We start from the raw sequence: 26,113 nt of genomic DNA, 5'->3' as shown, positions 1-26,113 counted from the left end.
AAAAAAAATGTAAGTGATAATTCCTCTTAAACCGAGCTATTATAAGTCATCTGGTGACATCATCCAGTATCTCATATCGCAATATAGAGCGCAGGAAAACATAACATTGAAATGTAAATGACCCTACCCTATCATGCAAGCCTAAGTACAATGCATCATGGGATTCTCTTTTGTTTCTCTTATTTTTAACACCATCAAATGTTCATAGCGAGAGTCAGATTTAGTTATATAAAACTAAAAGTTAAGATAAATTTTGTCTTGAAACTGCAAAACTACATTTGGAAAGACTTTGTAAAAGATGTTTTCAAAAGTATCAACAAAATAAAATGGGTTCCAGAAGTAATACAATCCTGCAGAATATGCTTAATAGACAGGATTCTGACAAGATGAACATTTTCTCCTAAGAGTACATTTTTTTTTATATTTTGTATCTTTAGAAACAGCCTTTGTATTGGGTGCCTCAAAAAGTTGCTTATTAGGAACAGGCAAGAGGCTCAAAACTGTTTGCAAGGGTCAGAGATCATAAACAATACACAACCTTTCCCACTGCCATTAAAACTTGCGCAAGTCACAACACTGAACTGAATGAGCAGTCATTAAGTCAACCAAACTACTCACTGTAGTAGATCCACTATAAGTTTCCTCCCTGTTACATATTTGTCATGTACACATAATCCTCATGTTGATGCAACAAATGGAGATAGTTCAGTAAAGCCATGGGTCTCAATACAGGAAGTTGATGACAAAGTCATTTTAACAGTAACTTAACCTCCAGGCCAAAGTACTTCACATTACGTTCCTAGTGAGATCCCTCTAATCCCTCCCTGTCTAACACCATGCCTCCGATACAAGCAATGAAACATGATCTAGAACAGAAACGGACTTAAGACCAACAGCGTAAATGACCTACTGTACATCATCACCTCTTAGTCTGATGACAGGATGGCATTTTGTAACATGATCAACATTTCCCACAAATTATTTATGGACCACTCGGATATCTTTCAGCATGGTGCGGGGTCTTGCATACTGTGGGTAATGACAGCTTGCTTTGTGTCATCACTGCTGTCTCACTCTTCAACATGCCATACTGCGATTAAATACATATACCACTAATATACAGCATTGGAATGTAAAAAACGGGACATTACACATTTAATACTTAGTGTTATAATTACACTACTATATTTAAGCTTTATATTATTGCAATAAAAATAGTAAATTGTGGTATGGTCAAATCACAACACAGAGAATGATCATTATACTTTGATAAAACAGATTTTTTTTATATTTGAAAAACGCTAAGCATTACTGATGGTTTAAAGAGCCACTCAAGTGTCTAGAATTGTGCATTTTTTATGTGTTGACGTAAATTCAGCTCAAACAGGAAGTTAAGGGAGGGCATATTTAGCGACTCCTCCCCTTTTAAGTCATCAGTAATGTTTTGTTTACCTCACTGCTTGAAATCTAATTAGAAGCTGAAGTGCAGAATATCATGAACATTTTTATTTGTTTTGACGTTAATGAAAGAATGGTGAATGTTTACGTTTTTTAATGCAAATTTTCGCTATACACACCATTTTATAGACAATTTTATACTAAATACTGACATATTCATGCTAAAAGCCAATAACAATTTATTTTGATTTCACTAGGACTTTAAGAGAACAATAAGGAACATCAACATATGGATGGCGACACCTTGGAAGACGACACCATATTTAATTTGTTTTCTTCAAGGATAACCCCTTGAGATGAACCATCTCATTTTCGAGAGGGTCCTTCAAATGGTACTGTCTTGAGGTACTTACAAAAGAAATGCAAGCTGCCAGGAGAAGAATCCTTACTAAAAGATCCTCAAATTGCTCCATCACCAACTCCCACAGTGATTTTCCTACATACAAATAAAAATTAGTACATTACAATAAAAAAACAGGGTGTGAATGCATTAAAAAGGGAGGTAAAAACCAAAATGATTACCCTCTTCTGCAGGCAATTCTGTGGGACACCCGAAGATTCACAACATGGAGAGATAAAGGGAAAAAACAAGCACATTAGATATCAAAAGTAATATAATATTTTAGAATTAGTTTCACCTTTGCTCTTATAAAAAGTAACAAAGGAACCATAGTCTAACTATTGTATTTACAGTACAGCCATAGTAACCACAAATATACCAATTTTACTATAGTAACCCTAGTTTAACCATGATATTTGCTATGGTAATCAATCTGCCAGAAAAACATGCTTACTACACTATTACTATAACAATATGCTGGTTAATTTTTATATCAGACAATTGATAATTCATGATTTCACAGAAAATAACACTTTATAATGTTGAATTAAAGCTTTTGTGTTCAGTACAATAAATGACATGCTGCTGGTGCTAAGCAGTGCTGACGTCACGCCCGTTCGTTTCGGACACACGCCGGCTGACGAAACGAATAAAAACGCCGCATGTGCTCGTGCGCGTCCGGTATTTCACGGGCCTAACAATGCCCCGCAGCTCGATGAACATTGTGAAATCACTCTCTTTGCTTTCAAACAATGTGCACCGCCATGCCCAATTCTGCTCAGTTAGCATTAGCCGGGCCACGCTCGCTTACTCACCGTTCGGTCCCCATTTCTCCCGCTGCCGCTTTACTTGCTCCAAGCCGAGTCCCGTGCTCTCATTCACGGCAAAATAACTGTAAACTTCCTCCACCGTTTTCGTATGAGCGTTCTCCATCGTGGACAGACGAACACCTTGGTTACAATCGGACTCTCGACCTCCCCAAACGGGCTTCTTTAAGTCCCGAAGACCTTCGGACCCACAAAAAAAACTTGATAAAAAATGTAGTTGGACTACAGTGGTTAGTGATGCCGATGATCGATGAGAAACTTACTATCCCGGACTAATACGGCAAAAAATATAAATCGCACATTATAAACTCGCTTAATCTTCAGCTTTATTAGTCCTTCGTACTCTCCAGAGAGTCCTTATGATTAACGTTTACCAACTAACGTTAAACAACCACTCGGATCTATCTTCGGCTCGTTCTCGTAAACGGTGGTAAACTGCCGGTATTCGGTGTTCGCAGCTCTTGCACCATCAGCACCAATCGCGTGTCTCCGTTCCGCCGCTCTCCTGATCCTCGTGCACCGCTCTCGCTGGCCGCATGTGGAATGCGCTCATTGGCTGCGCGGACTCCGGAAATCCCGTTCCTTTCTTTCACTTTTCTTCGTCACTTCAATGTGGATCAGCTGACCCTCTTTTTCGAGAAGCTTTGGTCGACGTCATTCCTGATGAAGAAGCGTTTTGCTGTGTGAAGTGACCCCCGGTATGCACAAAATGTTCGGACGGTTGTAGTGACGCTGTGAAGAATGAACTTTATGTTTCATAAAAGTCCAAGTAGAAATCACAATCTAAGAAAAATAAAGATATGACTGTTTTTGTTAATTTGTAACATATATAGTGCTGCTATAGGAGAACGGGGCAAGTTGTCACGATTTATCTCGGTTGCTGTAAGGTTGGCTTCAGATACCTAGTTATATTAGTTTAATATTTTTTATTTCCTTTGACATTGCTGCTGACATTTTGTTTCAGGTATACATTTGTGCTTCACAATTGTATTAGACCTACTTATTTTATGGTAGCCTATGTGTCTATAAAGAAATTGAGATTTAGAAAATAAACCTACATTGATAATTATTGATTTATGCAAAATATACCCTATTTGCATTTTGTTAAAACCTTCAACATGAAATGAAGTGGACCATGAAATGACCTTCCCACATTTGTAATAAATCCTATCGATGTTAGTTATATGTTTTATTCGTTTAGCAGACACTTATTCAAAGTGACTCACAAATAAGTGAGCGTATATGAACTTATAAAGATATAAACTTTAAAGATGTATCAAAGAGCTCTGTCAAACATTCACATGAATACGCCCATTGTCTCGCATTGTTCAATTGATGAATGGTGAAACTACTACAAAGAGCATGCTTCAAAAAACAGAGTTGTTTGAAAAAGCACCCTGACAACCCATTTCTAATGAATAAAGTTAATTAATATTTGACTGAATAAACACTTAAACATGCAGTCAAGGGTCTAAAGTTACAAATCCTGTATTTCTTGTTACATTTTTAAAAGCAGTCTGGTTTGGATCCCTTTTCTTATATTATACACACTGTCATTACAGTTTTTCAGGCATCATTAGGAGAAGCAGCTTTTATTTGGTCACAAGAGATAAGGTTTCCTACTACACACTGTTTCACTGATGAAAGGAAGTATGGAACGACAAATAAGATTAACTTGGACTCTGGGTCCACAAGCATTTTGTGACACCGTAGGCATAGATAAAAAGATATGAAAAGCTAAATTAGTTTCACAGAAACAGGGTTGTCATGGTGATGTGACATGGTGCTTTACATGTGGCTTGTTTATAAGTCAAATCTCAGAGTCAAATGTGATTCTTTCCAGTATTAGGTGGATATGCAAATTCATTTAATACAGTATAAATGAACATTAATGAATACACAGTAGGCTTCAAAACATGTTAACTGACAACACTCGATATGGCACATGAAAACAGTTAATTGACAAAAAAAAAAAAAACACAGCCCATCTGTCAAGATCTCTGATAGCTGCAAAGTAGGGTGTTGTTTTCCCTTCTTACAACTTGCACTTCAAATGATCTTTATCTCTATAGATTTATTCTGAATGAAAGTAGATTTGATAGGTGAGATGGTCCAGATACATTCTTTATTTATACAAAAGTGATTTCATTACAATATCTTGACCGTTATATATTTACATCACAGCACCCAATATTCAGATAAGATAAATACATGTGCAAGTAGGGTCCTCCTCATAAGGAGTAAAAAGTAAACTAATCGGATGAGAAAAATAATCTGAAAATGAAAACACACATAAAGAAAACCAGTGGCGGCTCGCGACTGCTCATCCGAGGGGCGCAAATTCAAAATATGTGTTTGGGGTGTCATGTGTGTCGCTCGTGTTTTTAAAATATGTGTTTGTTGCATCATGTGAACCATGTGCATCACGTGTTTTGTCAAAATAAGTGCCTGCTGCACACGCGTCAAAACCGTTTATGATAAAAGAGACGCTCACGTTCACAAAATACACGCAAGACACTCCTTTAAAGGGATAGTTCGGCCAAAAACGATATTAAACACATGATTTACTCACCCCCAAGCTGTCCGAGTTGCATATGTCCATCGTTTTTCAGACAAACACATTTTTGGATATTTTAGAAAATATTTTAGATCTTTCAGTTGATTAAATGTAATGTTACGGGGTCCACCCATAGTCCACGACCTTCAAGTCCAAAAAAAGTGCGTCCATCCTTCACAAATTAAATCCAAACGGCTCCAGGATGATAAACAAAGGTCTTCTGAGGGTAATCCGTGCGGTGTTGTTGTAGAAATATCCATATTTGAAACTTTATTAACGAAAATAAATACCTTCCGGTAGCGCCGCCATCTTAGACTCCTCTGTATTCAGGAGAGAGTATTAGCGTAGTGTACGCACTTTTCTTAGTGACATATGACAAATTCGGAGGGCGGGGGCACAGAGCAGCAGCAGAGTAGCCTCCGTAGGCTGCGTAAGCTCTCATCCTGAATGCGGACGCGACTAAGATGGCGGCGCTACCGGAAGGTATTTATTTTCGTTAATAAAGTTTTAAATATGGATATTTCTACAACAACACCGCGCGGATTACCCTCAGAAGACCTTTGTTTATCATCCTGGAGCCGTTTGGATTTAATTTGTGAAGGATGGATGCACTTTTTTTGGACTTGAAGGTCGTGGACTATGGGTGGACCCCGTAACATTACATTTAATCAACTGAAAGATCTAAAATATTTTCTAAAATATCAGAAAATGTGTTTGTCTGAAAATCGATGGACATATGCAACTCGGACAGCTTGGGGGTGAGTAAATCATGGGTTTAATATCGTTTTTGGCCGAACTATCCCTTTAACGATAAATTCTGATTACGCATGAGATTATGCGAGTATCTGACAAATGCAAGCATCTTTTTTTATCACAAACCGTTTAGACGCGTCTGCAGCAGGCACTTATTTTGAAAAGACACGTGATCCACATAGGATCACTCGATGCGCAGAACACATATTTTGAAATTACGAACCACACACATGACGGGCTACATACAATCGAAATTGAGCACCCTCGAATAAAGAAGTGACCCGCCGCCAATGAAGAAAATACAAATTTCATAGTAGGATAAAAGAATACTATGGAAGTGAATGGGGCTCATTTTTGGGTGAACTATACCTTTAACTTCATAAAAATGAAAACAAAAGATGATCCTTTTGTACTGTAGCCTAACAAAAGGTCAGCAGAACCCATAAAGACATATTTAACACACACCTATCATTTACAGAGAGAAAAAAATACCTTGGTCAGCATCTCAAAAATGTTTGTTAATTAAGATAAATAAATACAATTATTAAATAAACATAAAATAAGGTTTCCTCTTGCATTCATTGCAATATCTGTTTAATAGTCACTGTAAATGCCAGGAAAATGCTTGCTGTGGTTTTGTACAGATGACAACTTCTGATTTCAAAGCAGAGGAAGAGTTAAAATTGTATCAGTGATCGCAGTTCATGAGAAGAGGCAGATCTTTCCATAAGATTGCATGCACATTAGCATGCTTCAATTGAAAGTATCTTCGTGTACTCTGCATAATAGAGTGACAGTTGCATGCTAAACATATCACCAAAAGATAAGGCATATGACAGATCTCCAGTAACCATAGTTCACCATTCCTCACCGTGTGTGCCTTCAGAGGTAACAGTCAGGAGCTGTACACAAAGCGGCACCTTTGTCACCTGAGCATGGCTGTTTATTCAGAAAACCATCCTCTTGTTTGAGTTTCATAGCATGTGGTATGTAGTTGCTAACAACTCTTTCCCATATCCAGTCTATGTTTGGTATCAGCCGCTGGGCAGTGAGCCAAACGTCTGCCTTTTAAGGTTCTGTAAAAACTAAATGTAAGATTCCGGCGTGTCAGACTGACTGTAAAGCTCTCAAGACATAAAGACGGGCCAGGCCTTATAAATCCAGTCAGATTTACAGATTAAGACTCATATGCAAGCACAGTTAAGCTTGGAATAAGCATTTAATATCATTTGATATAGACTGTATTAAGTAAAACAATAACATACTCTATAAAACTAAATCACAAGTGCTTTCCTAGTAAGTTTTTGACTGAAAGAACCTTCAGGCATAATTAATACGAGCAATGGCTGCCACCTAGTGTATGTTAGATCTCATTGCATGCACCAAAGGTACTGGGACGCTGTCATTTTGGACAAAATGTGATTATTTTTTTATGCTTATATTTAGTACTACTAGTAGCCAGTATTTCTTAACCCACAAAGGGTCTTCAACAAACTTTAAAGGGTCTTAAAGTTATTTAAAATAAGACAAAACAAGCATTAAAACAACTACAAATCAAAATATTTCGCAAATATACATTTTTTTAGTTATGCCGATTGGGTTGATTGGGTTGGGTTGGGTTATAAATAAATATTTTCTCTCTCCATAAACAGGCAGTGTCTCTAATAACCATAAAAATTTGAAACTTTAGTCACTGAAAGTGACACTGCACATATATTTGGCACCAAACTGTTCTCACTCTGTTCTTTGTGTAAATGTTTAATGTTTTTTAATATTTTTAATTATTTGTATTGTATGTGTGATATGTGGAATTGTGTTGTTTGAGCTACAGGATGCCTTAAATTTCCTTCGGGATAAATAAAGTATCAATCAATCAATCGATCAATAAAATGTAAATGAAATATTAAACACAGGATCATTTCGGTTGTTTGTTTGTTTGTTTGTTTCTGTTTATGAGACACTAATTTTTTTTAAATTTTATTTATAAAATATATTAATTCTAGTTTCCAATAAATATGTCTCCTGATCAGCAGCATGATTAACAAATGCGGTGGATGGACCGGTGCCTGAACCGGTTGTCTTGGCTGTGGCTAAACCTTACTATGATGCCTATCTAGACAGCAATTTAGCAACTGCTGCTTGTGCGATTGCCAAAACTGCAGTCTATGTAGTCAACTTGCTTGTCGGTTGGGAAACAGCCACAGCTCAGTGTCAATATCACATGTATCAGTTCTCGGCGCATGTGAACAAGATCTCAAATACACTCAGACCAGAAGACGCATAGCTCCGAGTCGAACAACTTTGTCTCCAACATCGACAACTGTGGCTTTATTTAACCTAGTTTTTATTAGAGACTTTATATATTTTGTTAAAATTAGTTGAAATAAAATGACTGAGCAATCGGCCCTGCTTTTGCGAAAACAGCTAGCAGGTAGGTGGCTAACTGTTAGCATGAGGAGTACAATAGATCTCCAGTGTAGTATGCTAAGTGTGTTTATCGGTCCAAATAAACACTTGATGTGTAATAAAACCTACGGTGTTTATATAAACACTTATGGGGTTTGGATTTCCAGTAGTTATGTAGTAAGGTTTTTGCTAGGATACTAGCTGAATAAGTTGGTGAGGTAAAAACATGTTGATCACCCATCTTTGGCCTTCAGGAAATTATTTCAAACAAATCCATCAATAATTCACACTTGATTTGTTAATTGTTTATAATAAAATACTATCAATAACATAAAACATTTAGCTGGTCAGTTGACACGTGATAGGAAGACAAATAATTTATTGATTTGCCAACTTGGCAACACCAGCACGTGCATTGATTTCGTAAGGTTGGCGTCTTATTAACAAACTTAAATGGACATCAATAACGTTACATGGCAGTATTTCTTTACCTGTGTTTTGGAGCACTTTTAAGTAAAAAAATGTCCATGTTGTGTCTTTTTGTGTCCTTTCAGAACTCAACAAAAACCCAGTTGAAGGGTTTTCTGCTGGTCTTATAGATGATGATGATATCTATCAGTGGGAAGTTGTTGTGATCGGTCCTCAAGACACATTATTGTAAGTATCCTGCAATATCTTGCTTTCTGATTTAGCTTTATCCATCCAAGCTGACTAAACCGGACTTCTTCAAATCAATGACATGTTGAAAGAGGTCCAAAAACTAGTTACTAATGTTAATTCTCGCTTTATAGTGAGGGTGGATTTTTTAAGGCTCATCTCATATTTCCTCATGATTACCCACTTCGGCCTCCCAAGATGAAGTTTATTACAGAGATCTGGCATCCTAATGGTGAGTGCAGGTAATATTTTATGGGAATGTGGTCCTCTGTTGCTGGCTGGTACTGATGTTACTCTTTATTTATTTTTACATTCATAGTTGCTAAGAATGGAGATGTGTGTATTTCCATCCTGCATGAACCTGGAGAGGACAAATTCGGCTATGAGAAACCAGAGGAGCGCTGGCTGCCCATCCACACCGTAGAGACCATTATGATTAGTGTGATCTCAATGTTAGCAGACCCCAACAGTGACTCACCAGCAAACGTGGATGCAGCTGTAAGTGTATTTAAAAAAAAAGATGTTTTGTGCAGTTGAATCGCAGCTTTTATTAAAAAACGTTCCTGTGTTTGCCTTGCAGAAAGAGTGGAGAGAAGATCCCAACGGTGAATTCAAGAGGAAAGTCGCCCGCTGTGTGAGAAAAAGCCAAGAGATGGCATTTGACTAAAGGCCCCATCATAAGTACATATACACCGTGGTATCGTTCCCATCTGCAGATCTTTAGGTTCATCTCGATAGAAATTTAATTTGTTTCCCTAATGTGTTGATTTTAAAACCCATTAAAAGTTCGTATCAACTTAATAGGTTTAAGTGATGTGTCAAGTAAAAGTTTTGTGTGGCAATGCTTCATTACGCAAATCAAATGTTAAACATCTCCCAATCCATATGAATAGCAAACTTCCAGATGGGGGCAGCATTTATTTTTTACAGATTTGGCACCTGTTAGGAAGTTTAAAGCAAAGCCACCATAGCATTTTTTTTTCATGTATGTGTGAGTTATAGCACGATTTGTTCTTGTCAATATCCCCCATCCTCTAGTGTGTCTGAATTATTTATTATCTTAATTATGGTGATGTGTAATGCATGATATTTGAGTTTTGACTCGCTTTTTTATCTGCCACTGAGCCATCGATTTTGAACAAAGTGTTTTATGCAATTCTGGAGTGTTTTCGTGCATTTATGGTACCAGAGCTAGTGCTGATTTCCCTCTTCGCTGACATGTCAGACAGCCCTGCTCCCTTAAAAACAATACCATGGATGTCTCTCAACAAGGGTCATCTCTATCTCTGCTGCCTTAAGTTGTTGTCCTCACAGGAAAATTGTATTCAGTGATGTCAAATCTCAATGTCTGTTCAGTTTTTGAGCTGGAATCCTCTTTTGGACAAACCAAAAAGTTAGATATTTGCATGAGACAGAGAATATTTTTTGTATAAAGCTCAAAGGCTGTATTTTTTGTGTATGTAAATATGATGTATTGTACCATAGCTATACGAGTCGAGTCGTTTGTTGATGTTCCCCCCCACACTTAGTTTTGTAACCTTATTTAGGCCTGTAGCCTGTTTTGTTCACTTCCTTTCTCAAAAGCCACATCATGTAATTGCTCATTAAAATGTAGCATTTGTCTTGCGTATCTAATGTTTGTCTTCATGTTGTTTGTCTTATGTCATGCAACCAAGCAGTTACCTCAATAACATTCAACGGTGCATACAATTCTTAGCAACAACTGACTTTCTAAGATATCTGTTTGGTGTTGTACTAATGCAAGTGTAAGTGTACTGTTTAAACAAAATACTGAGCAATAAGTTAAATCTGGTATTAGTCACATTTTGATTCAAACTCACTTTTCTTCAATGTGTATGATTCTCTACAGCAATTTTTGAGCACTGTGTGAAAAAATGTCACATTGCAACAATCACTTATGCTTTTTGCCTAACAAGTTCAGATGAATAAAAACATTACTATGCTCCCTACGCTCCAAGTGTAGTAGTTATTTAATAACAAGAGACATTGTATTCTTCAATGGATTTTATTTGATCAGCTCCTGTTACATACGACGACAGGCCGGAAATCAAATATACTTGATATCATTGGTAAAAAATGCCTTTCTTTACAGAGTCAGAGTAAACGCATACACACATGTTTAAGGAAAAACAGACATTAAAGACAAATTCCATCCATACAAAAGTACCAAGAGAGATCCTGAGATTGTTACTGGCCCGGTGCAGACAGACTTTTGTTCATGAACTGTTTCTTTACAAAGCACACCCACCACTGAAAAAGAAATTGATATTTAAATTATGGGATGTCCATGATATGTCATTTAAGCTGTAAAACAAATAAGACACTTACATTTTACATTACAATGTCTTTCATGAAATCATGACAATTAAACAGTACGCTGATGTAATTTAAAGGGATAGTTCACCCCAAAATAAAATTTTTTTGATCATTTACTCACTCTCAGTTTGTTCCTAACCTGTATAAATTTCTTTGTCCTGCTTTTGAGCACCATTGACTTCCATAGTATTTTTTCCTACTATGGAAGTCAATGGTGCTTCTGTTTACTGCTTAATTACAAATATCTTTCTTTGGGGCGTTTTTCCGGACAGAGATTATCTTAAACCAGGACTAGGCCTTAGTTTAATTAGGAAATATAACTAGTTTTAACAAACATGCCTTACTAAAAACATTACTTGTGTGCATTTTGAGGCGAAACAAAGGGCACTGGTATTAAGATATGTCAGTGCAAGCTGTTTTCAGTTTGGACAGCTCTTACATTTGTTTTAGTCTAGGACTAGTCTAATCCCTGTCCAGGAAACCACCCCTTTATGTTTAGCAGAACAAAGAAATGTATACAGGTTTGTAACAACTTGAGTAAATGATGACAAAATGTTCATTTTTTGGGTGAACTATCCCTTTAAGATTAAACTGTAAAGTGCACACCAAGGTAGTTTTTACCATGCCATCTTTAACCCCTCCAGACCCTGCGTCCACTGGAATGGACATCACGTTTTGTGGTTCAAACCAATAAAAATGCTGATCAACCAATCAAAATAAGGCACACTGATTAAACACCTGAAAGGTCTGAAGGGGTTAAGTAGTGCTGGTTTTAATAAAAAGCCCTGAGTTAGTTTTGCACATTACAGTGATGATGATTTGAAATAAAAAGACATGTTTTAATATATATAAATATATATATATATATATATATATATATATATATATATATATATATATATGTATATATATATATATATATAATACACTACTTGAGTATTTTAACTAAATTTTCCAAGCATCTGTGCTTCATCAGAGTGTTTGTCTTGGGAAAAAATGTACTTTACTAAAAATGTTCACTACATTCTAAAGCATAGAATCCTGCTGTGTATTCTTTTTATATTGCATATTAAAATTAATTTAATGCCTAATTACATAAAATTGTGTACTTTAACAAAAGTACTTTTTACTTAAGTAAAAAAAAAACTAGATGTTTAATGTACTTAAATATTTGATATAAACTAAAAACTTGAAATTATGAAATGTGGTGGAGTAAAAATAAAAAATATAAATACTTTAAAATGTACTTTTATGTAGAAAGTAAAAATACTTAAGTAGTGTCTGCCTCTGTTCTAATTCATATATATATATATATATATATATATATATATATATATATATATATATATATATATATATATATATATATATATATATATATATATATATATATATATTTAGGTGAAATACGACTTGTTTTGTTAGATTCACCAATTATGTAGCTTAATTTTCATTGATGGCCTTTATTTGACTGATAATTTTTATGTAGCATTACCTTGCTTGGTTTGTCTGTCTGAGGGTCGAACACCCGGTCACACAATCTCAGTCCTGTCTCCTGTCGGATCTGTTGCAGGTAACCCCTCATTGTTTCTGCCCAGGAAACAAAAACAATATCTCATTTGAAATGGTAATCAGCGAGATAATTTCTCATCGTTAGCATAATGAAAGGTAAAGAATGCAATTGGTATGCATGAAAAACATCCTGAAATATAAACAATTGACACGTACCGTCCTCCTGTTTGTTGGAGGGTTTAGCATACATTGCATTCAGAGGGAAGCCAGGCTCTCCTGGGATGGGAAAGTTGGTGATTCCCAGTGTGTACATCTCTTTCTCTCCTTGACCTCTTGAACTGCACTGAAATAATAAATAGAGGTGTATTCATATTATAGTTCAACTATAAAGGATTAACTATAAGTAAATCAAATGGCATAACTTTTATTCTGCAATCGTTACCTTTTGCAGTTTCTTGAGGCATTCGGAGATGTAAAGAGTGGTGTAGATCAAAGTTCGGTCAGCCTCGTTCTATCAAAAGAATTTTATATATTTCAAATCAAAAAGTATTAAAAAATACAGTCATCAAATTTTTAACCTTCTAAAAGGTAAAATGCATTTTATGTGTATAAATACGTATGTAGCTCCAAAAGCAACCTAAAGATATCCATGCACATCCTGCTAGCAATAGACTCAAATGAACGCATGTTAAGGCACGCAAGTACATTTTTCAGTCTCCTTAATGCTTCCTGTACAGGCTGCTGCACAACATCGGCCATCCCTTACCTTAATTTCATAGTTCTTGAAGAAAACATTGGCTTTAAAGTAGTAGATGGCCTCATCGATAATATCTGTGTCTTTAGCTAAATGTGGAAACAGGAAGAAACAGCAGATGAGTCAAATGCTCTACCAATGCTGACCATTTATGGAAGTATCGCCTGTGTCTTAAATTTTACAGTACTGGCAGATTCAAGCAAAAAAAGTACGTATATCAAAAAAAGTCTTACTTTCTTTAGGTGCAGGACCTTTAAACTGTGTTTTGAGGGGCAGTAATGCCATATTCCCCACCAGTTTGGTGTCTGCATCCATCAGGCTTGAGTGGTAAGCCTAAAAAAGCAAAAGATCGGATAAACTGCAAGAAACGTGTAGTATATAAATGTTGATTTTATCACTTATATATAACTTATCAGTGCACTGAATGCAGATGTGTATATTAGATCCAGTTGTTTGTCGTATACAGAGATGCAACAATCATATTCTGATACTGGCATGCGTATCATTAGCACTAATGCATGACTTCAAATCTAACAGCGTAAATAAATGTATATAAAAAGATGTTACATGTCGATAAACGAGTAAGTGTATATATTAGTTAGCTACACGGCTAATAAAGCTAAAGTGTATTTCTCACTCGTTTCCGTTAAAAGGACGCGACACAACACACTGTATATAAAGCACACAAAAACGTCCATCATTGAGGTAGTCAAGTTTAAAGTTTTCCTACCGGCATTTTTGTAAATTATGTCCCAAAATTTGGCAGACGAAATGTATATGTCAAAGCTGAGAGCCGCCGCTTCCGCTGTCCCACCCTACACCGATACCGGAAGTTTCCACGGTGCAAATTCCAGCGCAACATCCGGGTATATCCAGTGAGGGGCGCTAAAGGACTTCCTGCTCGATTATTTTCCAATCATTTATTTTCAAAATATTTACTAAATTTTTATTGTCTAAAAAGTACAACGAGGGCATTCGTGTAAACAAGTCTTAATAATTTGCCTCCATAAACAGAATTATTTTTTTTTTCGCATGAAGTACATATACTGCCCAAATAACTATATTGATATACCTATAATATACTTAGTAATAAAAACAATACACAATTCAAATTTGTCATTTTTATAGTTTTACTGCAAAAATAAATATACAATTCTAAAAAAAAAGAATACTTTCATAAAACTCATTGTGAGGATTGAGACAGCACAAGCTAGGGTTGCATTCTTTAGATATTGACATCAAGATAGAGACATAACATTTCTGTGATGGACAAATCTCTGAATGATCATCAGGACAGTAAAATGCATGCTAAATCAGTCTGGTTTCAGACTACAGAATTTAGTGGGAAACTATCCAATGCCATTATTAAGTCCACTTGATCAAGAATCTGCTTTGTCTTGGAAGAACTCGTCAAAATTTGTGTTGCTGGGTTCCTCATCATGTTCCTGAGAAAATAAATGCAAATGTAAATGCATAAAATGTTAACTTTGTTATAACCTGACCTAAAACAACATGCCAAACATTTGTTTATTGACAACAGGCCAATATCACTGATTACTTTGGCTTTTAGCAAATAAACATGAGTTCACAGAATATTGCAGTAAACTTAATAACAAACCTTGGGCTCTTTAAACTCTAAGTCTTCACCATATTGTATAGAGAAGTCTATGTGCTGCAGGACGATGTTGACGCCCTCCTCATCAGTGCGATCGAAGGGCAAGAAACGAACCATACTGTAATCATCAATCTAAATACAAACAACAAAAACTTATTGGTTAAAAGTTTTTTCTCACAGTTTTAGAAACACCTAAAGTATCGGAGTAATTTACCGGGTGCTAAATATTAATATTTAAGTCTCCAGAAGTATCAAGATGCCTGTTTCAACAGGAAATAACATAGGAGTGGTTTGGGAACAACTCTATAAATGTCTGACTTGAATCCTATCAAACATCTCTGGAGGGAACTGAACATGGCTGAGAAGAATGGCAGAAAATCCAGGTGTGCAAAGCATGTAGCATCATAAAAGATTTTGGTCTGTAATTGCTGCCAAATGTGTTTCAATGAAGTACTGAATACTTATGCCAGTATCATACTTCAGTTTTTCTTTTTTTCATACATTTGCAAATTTATTTTATTATAGGGAACTGAGTGTGGATTAACAAGGACAAAGATTTATTGAAACGATTGTAAGATCAGGCTGCAACATAACAAAATAAAAAAGGGGTGAACACTGCGTGAAATGCAAATGTATGGGGTCTTTAATATTTGCTCTCTATGGGGGTTTGTTTAATTGGTCATCTTACCAAACCACATATGGCCTTAGTTAATTTCTCAAATCTCTTGCTTCTCAAAGACACAGAGTTGTCTTCCATCATGGAGTACATATCTGGGTCCAGATATCTGTAAATAAAAAAAAGACATTGTTACCCTGGCATGGTATATACGGTCTTTTGCTATAGTCTATGTAATTTAGAAACATACTTCTCTATTTCCTTCTTATCCTTTGGGTTGAGTAGATCCATCTTGGTCATAAGGTTGACCTGTGCTATTTCTAGTGTTACCATAGCACTCAAGGCAGCCATCACTCCAGAAATAAACTAGAATTGGATTGAAACAAATATCAAGTTTTTATCAAGTATAATCAAAAAACCCAATTTACAGATGCAATAAAAACAATCTGCTTATCAAAAATTGCAAAACTAAACAATTTATGAAGAGTTTGGTTCCTCAAAAAACTCATTTTTTAATTGTGTATTCTAATTAATATCAATCAAACTGTTCTTATTTAAGCCTTCATTACTACAAAAAATACAGCTAAATAGCACAATATAAAAAAACATGATAACATAACTCTTCAAATGTAAAAGATATATAATTTGGTCAATTTACTTTAAATGTCTCCACCATGAACTGCGAGTCAACCAGGAAGACCCCGCACACCCGAAATTCCCACTGCTGTAGCTGTTCGACAAGCTGCCTCATAACAGGCAGATGAGTGTACAGCTCGATCTGACCTGCAAACAAAACAACACAATTATCATTCAACAAACAGACCTACAACAGTAGCACAGTTTAAAGGAACAGTATGTAAGAAATGTATATCAATTAATCATTAAATGGCCCTGATATGTCACTAGACATTAAGAAATCATTTTCATTTCAAATACTTATAACACTGACAACAGCAGTCCGGCCAGGATATTGTCATTCAAAAAGTGGAGTTGCAGCCCTCAACTGATGTTTATGTTGTCGTTTGGTATATTGGCCACCAGCTGTGTGATTGCAGTACCAGTTTTAGCCACACGTTTTGTGATTGCAATACCAGTTTTGGCCACCATCCTACATACTGTTCCTTTAATTATTATAAGGATGTATAGCTTCTTACCAGGGCAATCGAATAGTATGTAGTCATCCTCCACGTGACCAAGACTCTCTTCCAGCCAGTCAAAGTTGTTGGCGAAGTACTCCATGCAAAAGACCAGTCCTCCGTTAGGGCCAAATCTCAGGGAATCGTCCTCCATAACGTCATCCACTTGAATTAGTTCTCTTATATCTGTGTACAACATTTACATTATGCATTTGTCAGACACTCTCATCCAAATCGAAAGTATATTTAATCTATTCGTTTCTTTTAACAGTATGTGTTCCTGGGTTTGAACCCATGACCTTTGCATTGCTAGCGTAATGCTCTGCCAACTCAGCTACAGGAATACAGAATTATCTCAATTATTAATAAAGTTATTTTTAAATGTATCTTTTAAAATTAAGATATGACCAGGGGGAACTGTAACAAACAAAATTTCATTAAAGAACCAAATTACTGGACAACAACCAGGCAAGTTTATATTTTGTATTTTATTCATTTGTCTAGTGATTCATACTGTGTATGTAAACATTTCTTACCTGCCATGACTGGGTAGTTAAAATGTTCTGCAGCTGGATCCAGATTCACCACCTGTACAGATCTGTTAATGGCCTGGCAATGCTCTATCATGGTGGCACAGTAAGTACTCTGTAAATAATTATAATAATATTTTAGCGACACATTATATGTCACGTATATTACATTCATCAACATTTCAGAACTTTGTTTAGAATAGTGCTTAAATAAACCATATTACTGCTTGGTAATAAAAAAACTATTAAACGTTAGTCCAACTTGTACAGATTTTACCTTTCCACTTCCGGCAGGACCCATCACCAACTGTGCATATCGTGGCATTGTTGCTTCTTTAGCTCAAACAACACGAGATAAAAGTTGTTTGCAATTATTTGCCAATAAACCGCTACGTGTAATATATTTTTCTTAGAACAATATTGTCACCGTATCCCACAACAGCCATGCTTCTCTCTGTCGCCTACGGAAGCCCGCTGTGGACAGAAAGCTTAATACGCGCGCATGCGCATTGTCGAAAGCGTTACAGGTCGACTAATTCAGAAGTCACGGTTAAGCAAGCACCTCAAGATGAAAAAGCACGTGAAATGTCTTGAAAACCGCGTTAAAAGTGATCTGTACCACAAGACGTCGTTTTTGCCAGTAAGGTAAGACCAGGAAAATATTGAGGCGTTTCTTTGCATGAAATTCTTAGATTTCTGAGTATATAATAAAATGTTATTTCTTGTCATCTAGGCTGAACAACGTGGAAGTTGGTAAGATAATAATAACTTATTTTATTATTAACCACATTTCTTAGTAGATTATTAATTGCTGCATTTACACTGTTAATAAAATGTATACAGATGTACATTAACTTTAATGACATGTGTGAAATAACAGTGATGAACCTATAATAATGAATGGAAATTAATGTTTTACATTAATTAATTTGCTTCCTATAATTTTATTATGTTTGATATACATTTTTATATACTTTATTATGTTCCTTTATAGAAACTTACGTAGAACTTACACCTTTTTATAGTATACTTTTAATTTGTGGTTTTACTTTCCTGCTTTTTACTGTCCAGTTTTGGGTTCTTAAGTCCCCACCACTTCATTTAAATGTAATTATTTTTATAATGCACACTCTTCATAAAGCATTTCATACAAATACACTGTACATCTACATTATAATTGCGCCATTTATCTGAACTTAAGACACAACCATGTTATCTCCCTAGCAACCTGAGCTTTATCTGTGTGAATTACAGAAACATTACACCTGTATTAGTAAGTAACCAGAGTCTCTGACTCCACTGAGTTAAATCCAAAACTAAATAGCTCTTTTTCAAAAATAACCCCAAAACTCCTAAAGTATATGATTTAATTTTGATATTAAATATTTAACTCAAGGTTGTAAATACAAGTAACATTATGCCATTCCATTGTTTGGTAGTTTTCACCACGCATATAATTACAACCAGAGTGTCATGTGTATAGCAAGCCATCTGGTGTACCCATTACCTATTGTATGCTTAGTAATTAAGGACACTTAGTAGTGTGAAGTGTAACTGAATATTTAAGTGTCTTCTTTTATAGACAAAACAATCCCAATATTTGGGCATAAAATGCAGAGACCAGCAAAAGTGGTGGAACAGAATCGAGAAAAAAACACTATTTATATCCCCAAGACAATGACCGATGCTCCGTTTTTACAGGTATTTCTGGATAATATATCATTTAAAGGCACATTTACAATGATTTCTGTGCGTTCGTATCAAATGCTGCAAATAGGTTCACTCTGGATATTTGCATTTTGCAGTATAAAATAATGTCCTTCTGTTTTCAGCATCCAGGACTTACACCAGGACAGAAGCGCTTTTTATACAGCATAGCAGAGGCTTACAGTAAAGATCATATGCGACGGCTGATTTGTCAACATTATATCAATGTAATACACCGGTGCATCAGCACAGGTAAGCAGTCAAAACTTCATATAACATGAGAATCATTCTGCCTGTATTGTCACAAACAGCATAATAACATTAAAACTATATTTTATGGCAGACTTAAATTCACATGTGAAACCACGGGTGACCACAATATACTCCCCAGAAGTGGAACACATCACAGAATCTCAAACTACAACAATTTTTGGGACAAAAGAACACAGAAGATTTTCGCCTACAGAGAGGGCCAAGAAAACAACCTTCCCTAAAATCCCTCAAAACCAGCACAGCTGAGAAAATGTTCCTAAACCAAACACAAATATTGTGTAATATGTGAGTAACGGTTAGGTTTAATTGTTATCCTGATATTTAACTAATAGAGTGTCTTCAAGATTTCCAAAAACAAACACAGTACAGGCAAAGGGAAAGACTACTATTGCACATATTTCACTCTCTAGTTTTGATCTTCATTTAAAGGCTCATATCTCTGTAGACGCACAAGTGACCGGTCTTTCAATGAATCAGACAATGGCAATGAGGACTTCCTGTTTCCTACATAAAACCTCCCTCTATTTTCAATATATGCCATTCATGAAAAATAAGATTTATCTTAAAAGCAGCCTTCTCACAGACACCCAAAACACCCGGGTTCAGATTTATATGAAATGATGCTTTAAAAAAATAAGTAAAAGGTCCTCCTTACAGCATACTTCCTTCAATGTTTCAAAAGATAAAAATAAACGTCATTACACTGCTCATGTGACATGAGGTTTTATTGTACGAAATATGATTTCACATCAACCTTGAAAAACACATCTTGTGGCCTTGAAAAAAATTAATAGGGCATATAACATATGAATAGACTATTTCTTGCTAATATTATGCAAATAATACTACATTATTGCATTCTGCAGAGATCACGAACCCAAACAAACTATGATAATCTGATGACATATAAACAGTATTATATATTACATTAACATAGCGCAGTGTTATGATACAGCATTTTCTCTGTGGTGGCGTTCCGGTGGGTTCAGATATGAAGGAATGGCAGGATTAGCATCCTGAAAAAAGGCAGCAGGAACCATCCTACGCGTTTAAGACTTTTTGTATTCGATTCTCTCGACTTTGACATCGTCACCAATGAGCTGGTAGACGTATGTTACCACTGTGGATGCCTGAATGTCCATCAATACAAACGACGGAGTAATGTTACTGTGAAAAAAGATAAAATCACAAATGATTAACACATTGGCCGTACAAAATAACCTTTTACTTGATGTGAAAGTGCTAAATAGTAAACATTATACCTTTCCAGTGCACTATAGGCTCCTGTGGCTGACCCAGGATTAATATAAAATTTGTTTTCATTCTCAAAAGCCTCAAATTTGTGTGTGTGGCCGGAGATGAGAATATCCACATCCAGCTGTCTCTGAAGCAGTGCAAGGCTGGCCATATCACCCCAGGGTATCACCTGGTGGCCGTGGATTAGACCAATCTTAAACTGCCCCACTGTCACCACCTTCTGCTCTGGGTAATTCAAGTTCTGTTATTAAAAAATAAGAAAATGCATCAATGTGGTTGGTTAAAACAGTACATAAACACATTAATAAAGATGCAATAAATTTGATGTGAAAAAATGGAAAACTCAACCTCATCAAAGTCTCCCCTGACTATGTGAACATCTCCAGCAAGTGTCTTCAGGTAGTCATAGCTCTCCTTTGTACAGAGGTTTCCCGTGCAAAGGATGTGCTGAATCTTGCCGGGCACCAGTAACTTCTTGAACTTGGCAGGTAAAGTGTTGCATCGGTGGGGAATGTGCAGGTCACCTAAAACAAGGACCAGCTATTGGCGAAACAGAATCTAGTTAGTGCACAAACAGTCTGTTTAACTTCTAAAGGATGAGCGCAAAGAAAAAAGAAGAGTCACAAGCAATTGATTGCTGTATGAAAAAAAGCTTTGCAAGAATGCATACAGTAGGATTTTTTTTTAGTAAAAATGTAATAAGGTTTTCTTCAGGCAACAGTAAGGTTAAAGCATACATTTTTAACTGAGAAAAAGAGTAAGGTAGTTCTGCTGACTTGGGCAAGTAAGTCTGCAATGAAGAAACTGAACTCTACACCTAAACAAACACCGTCTGAAATCTATCCATACAAAGCTTACTTAAAAATAAATAAAAAGAGTGGAACCTAATAAAACCTAGTTGACTTACTACATTTGCTGAAACATGATACCCAAAAATGCCCTGCACTGAACTTGACCTTCTATCTTTAGTGTGTTAAATCGGTAAATGTGATATGAACCTTAATTTTCAACTAGAGATGCATCGATATATCAGCCAATAGTTTAAAAACAGCTGATAGTCATGGCCAATATATATCCTGTCAATCAAAAGACAACAGGAAAATGCAATGAATTTGAGCTCTGTGTATAGAAAATGTAAAAAACATCTTTAGTTTAATGTTTAATATCAATATTCATTATACCGGTATGAATGAATAACAATCAGATTTTATCTTCAGAATTAAGTTAATGCAATTTAATATAACCACCAAACTTTTGATATCGGATATCATTCTGAATAATCAGCTATCAGGGATTATTTTCTCATTTTTCAACATCTACCTTTGGCAGTCCAATTATATTTTAAATGCAAAATACATGCATTTTCCCAAATGGATGCCTCTTTATGAATTCAATATGCTTATAAGGTCATCTGACAACAATGCAGCGCAATACTGTTACTTCGAACGGTTTCACATACTAATAAATCAGTACCACACCACAGTATTCTTGTATTTCATTCTGAACAGAGCTTTTTATTCCTAATGTTTGACTCTAATCTGATACTGAGCATAATGTATCTAAACTATGCATAACTTTACAGATAAAATATGCATACAACACAAAAGGATGCCGCATTTTTAGCATGACCCTTATTCTTTAATTTTCAGTCAGTTAGGATTTTAAGTAAGTCATTTCTACCTTATAATCAAACAGAAATTTTATTTGCAAGCTTTTGGGGGAAAGAACAACATCAGCGGCAAGAGAAGTAAAATCATTCTAGATCCAGATTGGGCATTACTATGAGATTCAGCAGGGCGTGAGCATGAGAGGTTTGGAGATGCACTTACTCTGTGACCAGCCTGGGGAACAGCGGGTGAGGAAGAGTGTGAGGAAGGAGGTGTGGAAGAGTGATCACAGCAAAGAAAAACAACAACAACAACAGAAAAAAGATGATGTGGAACAGTAGGAAAACTGAAAATTTAAAGTGAACAAAAATATTTAAAAAAAAAAGGGCAAACTTAAATTAGTTTAAATGTTAGGTGATTGTGGTTAATGGTTATAAATAGCAAACAAGTTAGTGTGAAGCTTGAGGTAAGACAGTCTTACTTTAAATATCAAAGGCAAAGATTTTACATGTTACCCATGATGACTTACTTTCCAGCACTCATTTAAAATACTGTAATTATTGCATTGACAATTTGATCGCATTAAGTTTCTTTACAGTATGATATAATACATCAGGAAATCTGAAATAAGGTGTTACACGCAGTTTGTTTTATTTAGGGTTAAAAAGCTCACATTCCTTATATCCTTGAACTAACAGGTGCCAACTACAGTCAAGTACTGTACAAGATAAACAAATATTAATCATTAGTATTTTAACATTTACATATAGTGACATTCTCGATCAAAACATTTGAGTAACACAGTGACTTCATCATAAAGTACCTAAATGTAGCATTCAAACTGTCACGAGTTATAAAAGGTTAAGCGCAATTGGTGCCCAATTTTCTATAGAATTAACTAAGTATATTAGGTTATGTTTATAAGGCAAGCTGCTGTTAACTTATTGTAGATGAAAAAAATAATACTACGTTTAAATATCTGATAACACAGCAAATTCATGCTAGCCACTGTAGGCTAGCGGACTTCTCATTCAACAGTAACAACCTATAGAAAGTATTGTAACATTTAAACGGATACATAACCCATATGGCAATGAATATACTTGGATACCAATAGAGTTTACGCATTTCTGTAAAATTAACTGACAACATCCTGAATCTCTACTGTCTGGAGTCAACATGAAATAACTCAGCTGCGCTAGCTCTCTGCTGTCATGTGACTCTGTAGCCGCAGCCTTTTGGAAAGCATATTGAACAAATCTAACGTTACTCGGAAGTCTTCATATAAATGAACTGAAAGAGAAGCAGACTCTTCTCATAAATTCGGCTTTTAAATAAATTGTATGCTTACCATTTTGTCCAGCTGTGAGTTTGAGAAGGACCTCAGTAAGCTGATGTTGACTCGTAAGGCCACAACTCTTCCTCAAATTCAGCACAACAAGAACATCACAGCGCCCTCTAACGCAACCTCTAAACATCAACTAAAAAAGCCATGGAGCCGAGAAGCCCTGCACTACAAGCCAACTGCAAGAAGAAACGATCATGTATTCTTTATGTTTGTTTGCTTTATATAAGAGTATTTTAACTTTCAGATATTTGTATTATTATTAATTTAGTAAAATAGATACAGTGCAAATAGATACGTGCAAAAAGAAAAAGTTTAGACAAATTAAAGACAATTTGACCGTCTTGACCACTTGAGTCATTCTACGAAACGGGTGCCATTTCCACTTTGCAATTTTCCAAATTTTCATTAAGAACAAACTTGATTTTTTTTACTTACAACTTTAAATATATTGTTAATCCTCCCAAAAAACATATTTTCCCAGCTCAGGTACAAAATTGTTAATAATATTATCAGTTTTATTCTGGCACAGAAGTCTCTCTTTTACCACCCCGTCACGGACAATATGTGTGCCATCTGTGTAGTAAAACAAGAAATATATTTATAAAATCTAATGTTTTCCTAATAGTAAAATGTCCCTTTCTTGGAAACCATCAATAGAAAGTCTATAATTTAATTTAAATAATTATTATTCGTTTTTTAATCTTGAAATATGAATTCAACATTTTAATGGCCTCATTGTTTGTACAAAAACATACGAATACACTTAAAAAATACAAATAAACTTACATTTATTTGATTAGTCCACACAACAAGAACATCATTCAACATTAATTTATTTAAAATGTATTTTCTATTACATAAGTTTTTAACAAAATGACCCCGTGACGGGGTGGTAACTGATGTCACAGATAGGTTCACTGTGACAAGGTGGTATGGACAAAGTGTGTATCTATATATGGTATGCTTGTTTTAATATTTATAAAACTGGGGGAGGGGAAACATTAACATTGGAAACTTTGGTCATGCTGTGAAAAACTAAAATAAGAGCATCATTACAGTGAGTGAGTGACACAGTGAGTGAGTGACACAGTGAATGAGTGAGTGAGTGAGTGGCACAGTGAGTGAGTGAGTGGCACAGTGAGTGAGTGAGTGAGTGAGTGGCACAGTGAGTGAGTGAGTGAGTGACACAGTGAGTGAGTGAGTGAGTGAGTGACACAGTGAGTGAGTGAGTGAGTGGGTGGCACAGTGAGTGAGTGAGTGAGTGAGTGAGTGAGTGAGTGAGTGACACAGTGAGTGAGTGACACAGTGAGTGAGTGACACAGTGAGTGAGTGAGTGAGTGGCATAGTGAGTGAGTGACATAGTGAGTGAGTGACATAGTGAGTGAGTGACATAGTGAGTGAGTGACAAAGTGAGTGAGTGACAAAGTGATTGAGTGACATAGTGATTGAGTGACATAGTGAGTTAAGTTAACAGAAACAATTTATTAGTCTATATCAGAACCACCCCGTCACATCCCTTAACACCACATCACAATAAAACTTGTGACGGGGTGGTATGTGACGGGATGGTAAATATCATCCCAAAATGGCCGCAGATCTCCCATGTGGTCAAGTTCCTCACCTAGCATACATGCATTCTATCTGAAATATAATTTTATTTGCATTAATAATGTAAAAAAATATATCGAAATTAGTTTTCCCTCTCTATCTTGCGTGACGGGGTGGTTGCTTTGAGCTTGACGGAGCCTGTCTAACACGAAAAATCAACAAATAAAGAATGTAGAGGAATGTCAGTGCTTGACTGTTTTTGTTCTTGGTGGCAACAAGGCTCCAATGATGTCACTTCTGCTTTGTGATCTCATTTAAAGCAACAGTACATTATTTATAGATAAAACAAGTTAGTGTGACGGGGTGGTAAGTCAAATTGAGGGACGCACACAAATCATCAAATATTTACAAAAAATAAGGTTTATTTTAAATAAAATGTATCTTATGTGAAAAGGGACACAAATATAATCATGAAAACAATATAATTTTTAAAAAAATACATAACTTATTTGGTGATATTTTGGATGCAAATGTCATGTTGGTCAACACGGACATGTGAAAATGGCTATGTACTAATGCAAAATTATAAAAAATAGTATGTTATTCTTTAAGAATAGTGTTTTTATCATATATCATATTAACAAGAACCCTTGAATGAATAACTTTAAGCTTTGTAAGAACATTTTGGGACATTTTTGTGCCTTATGCATCTCGTCAAATGTTGCGGACCCAAATGGCACCCGTTTCATAGAATGACTCACTTAATATTACCCCATATAAATAAATCACACAGAGGAATCGATTCTCGGAATCGACTCTTTCGTATTTGGAATAAAAATTGATTAGGTATGGTACGTGATTCCTTTTTCTTTTCT

General features: G+C 35.6%; 5 protein-coding genes across 5 annotated transcripts in view; 1 reads left to right on the top strand and 4 right to left on the bottom strand.

Annotated features, from left to right (window-relative positions):
• Nucleotides 1–3,179, bottom strand: part of atp2a2b (ATPase sarcoplasmic/endoplasmic reticulum Ca2+ transporting 2b) — a 42,420-nt gene extending 39,241 nt beyond the window's left edge. Inside the window, exons 1-3 of the mRNA XM_065244181.2 lie at nucleotides 2,614–3,179; nucleotides 1,981–1,998; nucleotides 1,812–1,894 (exon numbers count right to left, since the gene is read on the bottom strand). Coding sequence (XP_065100253.1) covers nucleotides 1,812–1,894; nucleotides 1,981–1,998; nucleotides 2,614–2,731 — 219 coding nt within the window. The 5' untranslated portion in view covers nucleotides 2,732–3,179. The remainder of the gene's footprint in view (nucleotides 1–1,811; nucleotides 1,895–1,980; nucleotides 1,999–2,613) is intronic.
• A 4,959-nt stretch (nucleotides 3,180–8,138) lies between these two features.
• Nucleotides 8,139–10,968, top strand: ube2g1b (ubiquitin-conjugating enzyme E2G 1b (UBC7 homolog, yeast)). The gene is made up of 5 exons (XM_065244180.1): nucleotides 8,139–8,366; nucleotides 8,896–8,998; nucleotides 9,133–9,230; nucleotides 9,318–9,496; nucleotides 9,579–10,968. The coding sequence occupies exons 1-5, from the start codon at nucleotides 8,324–8,326 to the stop codon at nucleotides 9,663–9,665; spliced, it is 510 nt and encodes a 169-aa protein (XP_065100252.1). The 5' UTR covers nucleotides 8,139–8,323; the 3' UTR covers nucleotides 9,666–10,968.
• A 37-nt stretch (nucleotides 10,969–11,005) lies between these two features.
• On the bottom strand, nucleotides 11,006–14,479 carry arpc3 (actin related protein 2/3 complex, subunit 3). The gene is made up of 7 exons (XM_065244179.1): nucleotides 14,332–14,479; nucleotides 13,835–13,934; nucleotides 13,614–13,690; nucleotides 13,290–13,358; nucleotides 13,064–13,190; nucleotides 12,831–12,925; nucleotides 11,006–11,269 (listed from the first exon to the last, which is right to left on the bottom strand). The coding sequence occupies exons 1-7, from the start codon at nucleotides 14,335–14,337 to the stop codon at nucleotides 11,207–11,209; spliced, it is 537 nt and encodes a 178-aa protein (XP_065100251.1). The 5' UTR covers nucleotides 14,338–14,479; the 3' UTR covers nucleotides 11,006–11,206.
• Nucleotides 14,480–14,740: 261 nt separating this feature from the next.
• Nucleotides 14,741–17,967, bottom strand: gpn3 (GPN-loop GTPase 3). Its single transcript, XM_065244287.2, has 8 exons — nucleotides 17,776–17,967; nucleotides 17,505–17,613; nucleotides 16,987–17,154; nucleotides 16,491–16,615; nucleotides 16,083–16,198; nucleotides 15,905–16,001; nucleotides 15,220–15,348; nucleotides 14,741–15,046 (listed from the first exon to the last, which is right to left on the bottom strand). Exons 1-8 carry the CDS (start codon nucleotides 17,821–17,823, stop codon nucleotides 14,981–14,983), a joined length of 858 nt encoding a protein of 285 aa, XP_065100359.1. The 5' UTR covers nucleotides 17,824–17,967; the 3' UTR covers nucleotides 14,741–14,980.
• Nucleotides 17,968–20,185: 2,218 nt separating this feature from the next.
• vps29 (VPS29 retromer complex component) lies at nucleotides 20,186–23,816 on the bottom strand. Its single transcript, XM_065244178.1, has 4 exons — nucleotides 23,694–23,816; nucleotides 21,084–21,275; nucleotides 20,741–20,976; nucleotides 20,186–20,645 (listed from the first exon to the last, which is right to left on the bottom strand). Exons 1-4 carry the CDS (start codon nucleotides 23,694–23,696, stop codon nucleotides 20,528–20,530), a joined length of 549 nt encoding a protein of 182 aa, XP_065100250.1. The 5' UTR covers nucleotides 23,697–23,816; the 3' UTR covers nucleotides 20,186–20,527.
• Nucleotides 23,817–26,113: the final 2,297 nt, after the last annotated feature.

The sequence above is a fragment of the Paramisgurnus dabryanus genome, chromosome 18, assembly GCF_030506205.2.
Source record: "Paramisgurnus dabryanus chromosome 18, PD_genome_1.1, whole genome shotgun sequence".
In the NCBI taxonomy this organism is placed as follows: Eukaryota; Metazoa; Chordata; class Actinopteri; order Cypriniformes; family Cobitidae; genus Paramisgurnus; species Paramisgurnus dabryanus.
The sequence above is the reverse complement of the archived record's forward strand: the minus strand, read 5'-3'. Positions and strand labels throughout refer to the sequence as shown.

Coding starts and splice junctions, on each gene's coding strand:
- arpc3 (XM_065244179.1), bottom strand. Junction 13,691..13,834: donor AGGTCCTGCACCTAAAGAAA/GTAAGACTTTTT, acceptor TTCCACATTTAG/CTAAAGACACAGATATTATC. Junction 11,270..12,830: donor AGACAGACAAACCAAGCAAG/GTAATGCTACAT, acceptor TTTCTTTTTCAG/TGGTGGGTGTGCTTTGTAAA.
- ube2g1b (XM_065244180.1), top strand. CDS start 8,324: ATGACTGAGCAATCGGCCCTGCTTTTGCGAAAACAGCTAGCAG. Junction 9,231..9,317: donor AGAGATCTGGCATCCTAATG/GTGAGTGCAGGT, acceptor TTACATTCATAG/TTGCTAAGAATGGAGATGTG. Junction 9,497..9,578: donor CAGCAAACGTGGATGCAGCT/GTAAGTGTATTT, acceptor TTTGCCTTGCAG/AAAGAGTGGAGAGAAGATCC.
- gpn3 (XM_065244287.2), bottom strand. CDS start 17,823: ATGCCACGATATGCACAGTTGGTGATGGGTCCTGCCGGAAGTGGAAAG. Junction 17,614..17,775: donor GTCCTGCCGGAAGTGGAAAG/GTAAAATCTGTA, acceptor AATTATTTACAG/AGTACTTACTGTGCCACCAT. Junction 16,616..16,986: donor CATACTATTCGATTGCCCTG/GTAAGAAGCTAT, acceptor TTTTGTTTGCAG/GTCAGATCGAGCTGTACACT.
- vps29 (XM_065244178.1), bottom strand. Junction 20,977..21,083: donor TCAGGGGAGACTTTGATGAG/GTTGAGTTTTCC, acceptor TTTTAATAACAG/AACTTGAATTACCCAGAGCA. Junction 20,646..20,740: donor GCCTATAGTGCACTGGAAAG/GTATAATGTTTA, acceptor CTTTTTTCACAG/TAACATTACTCCGTCGTTTG.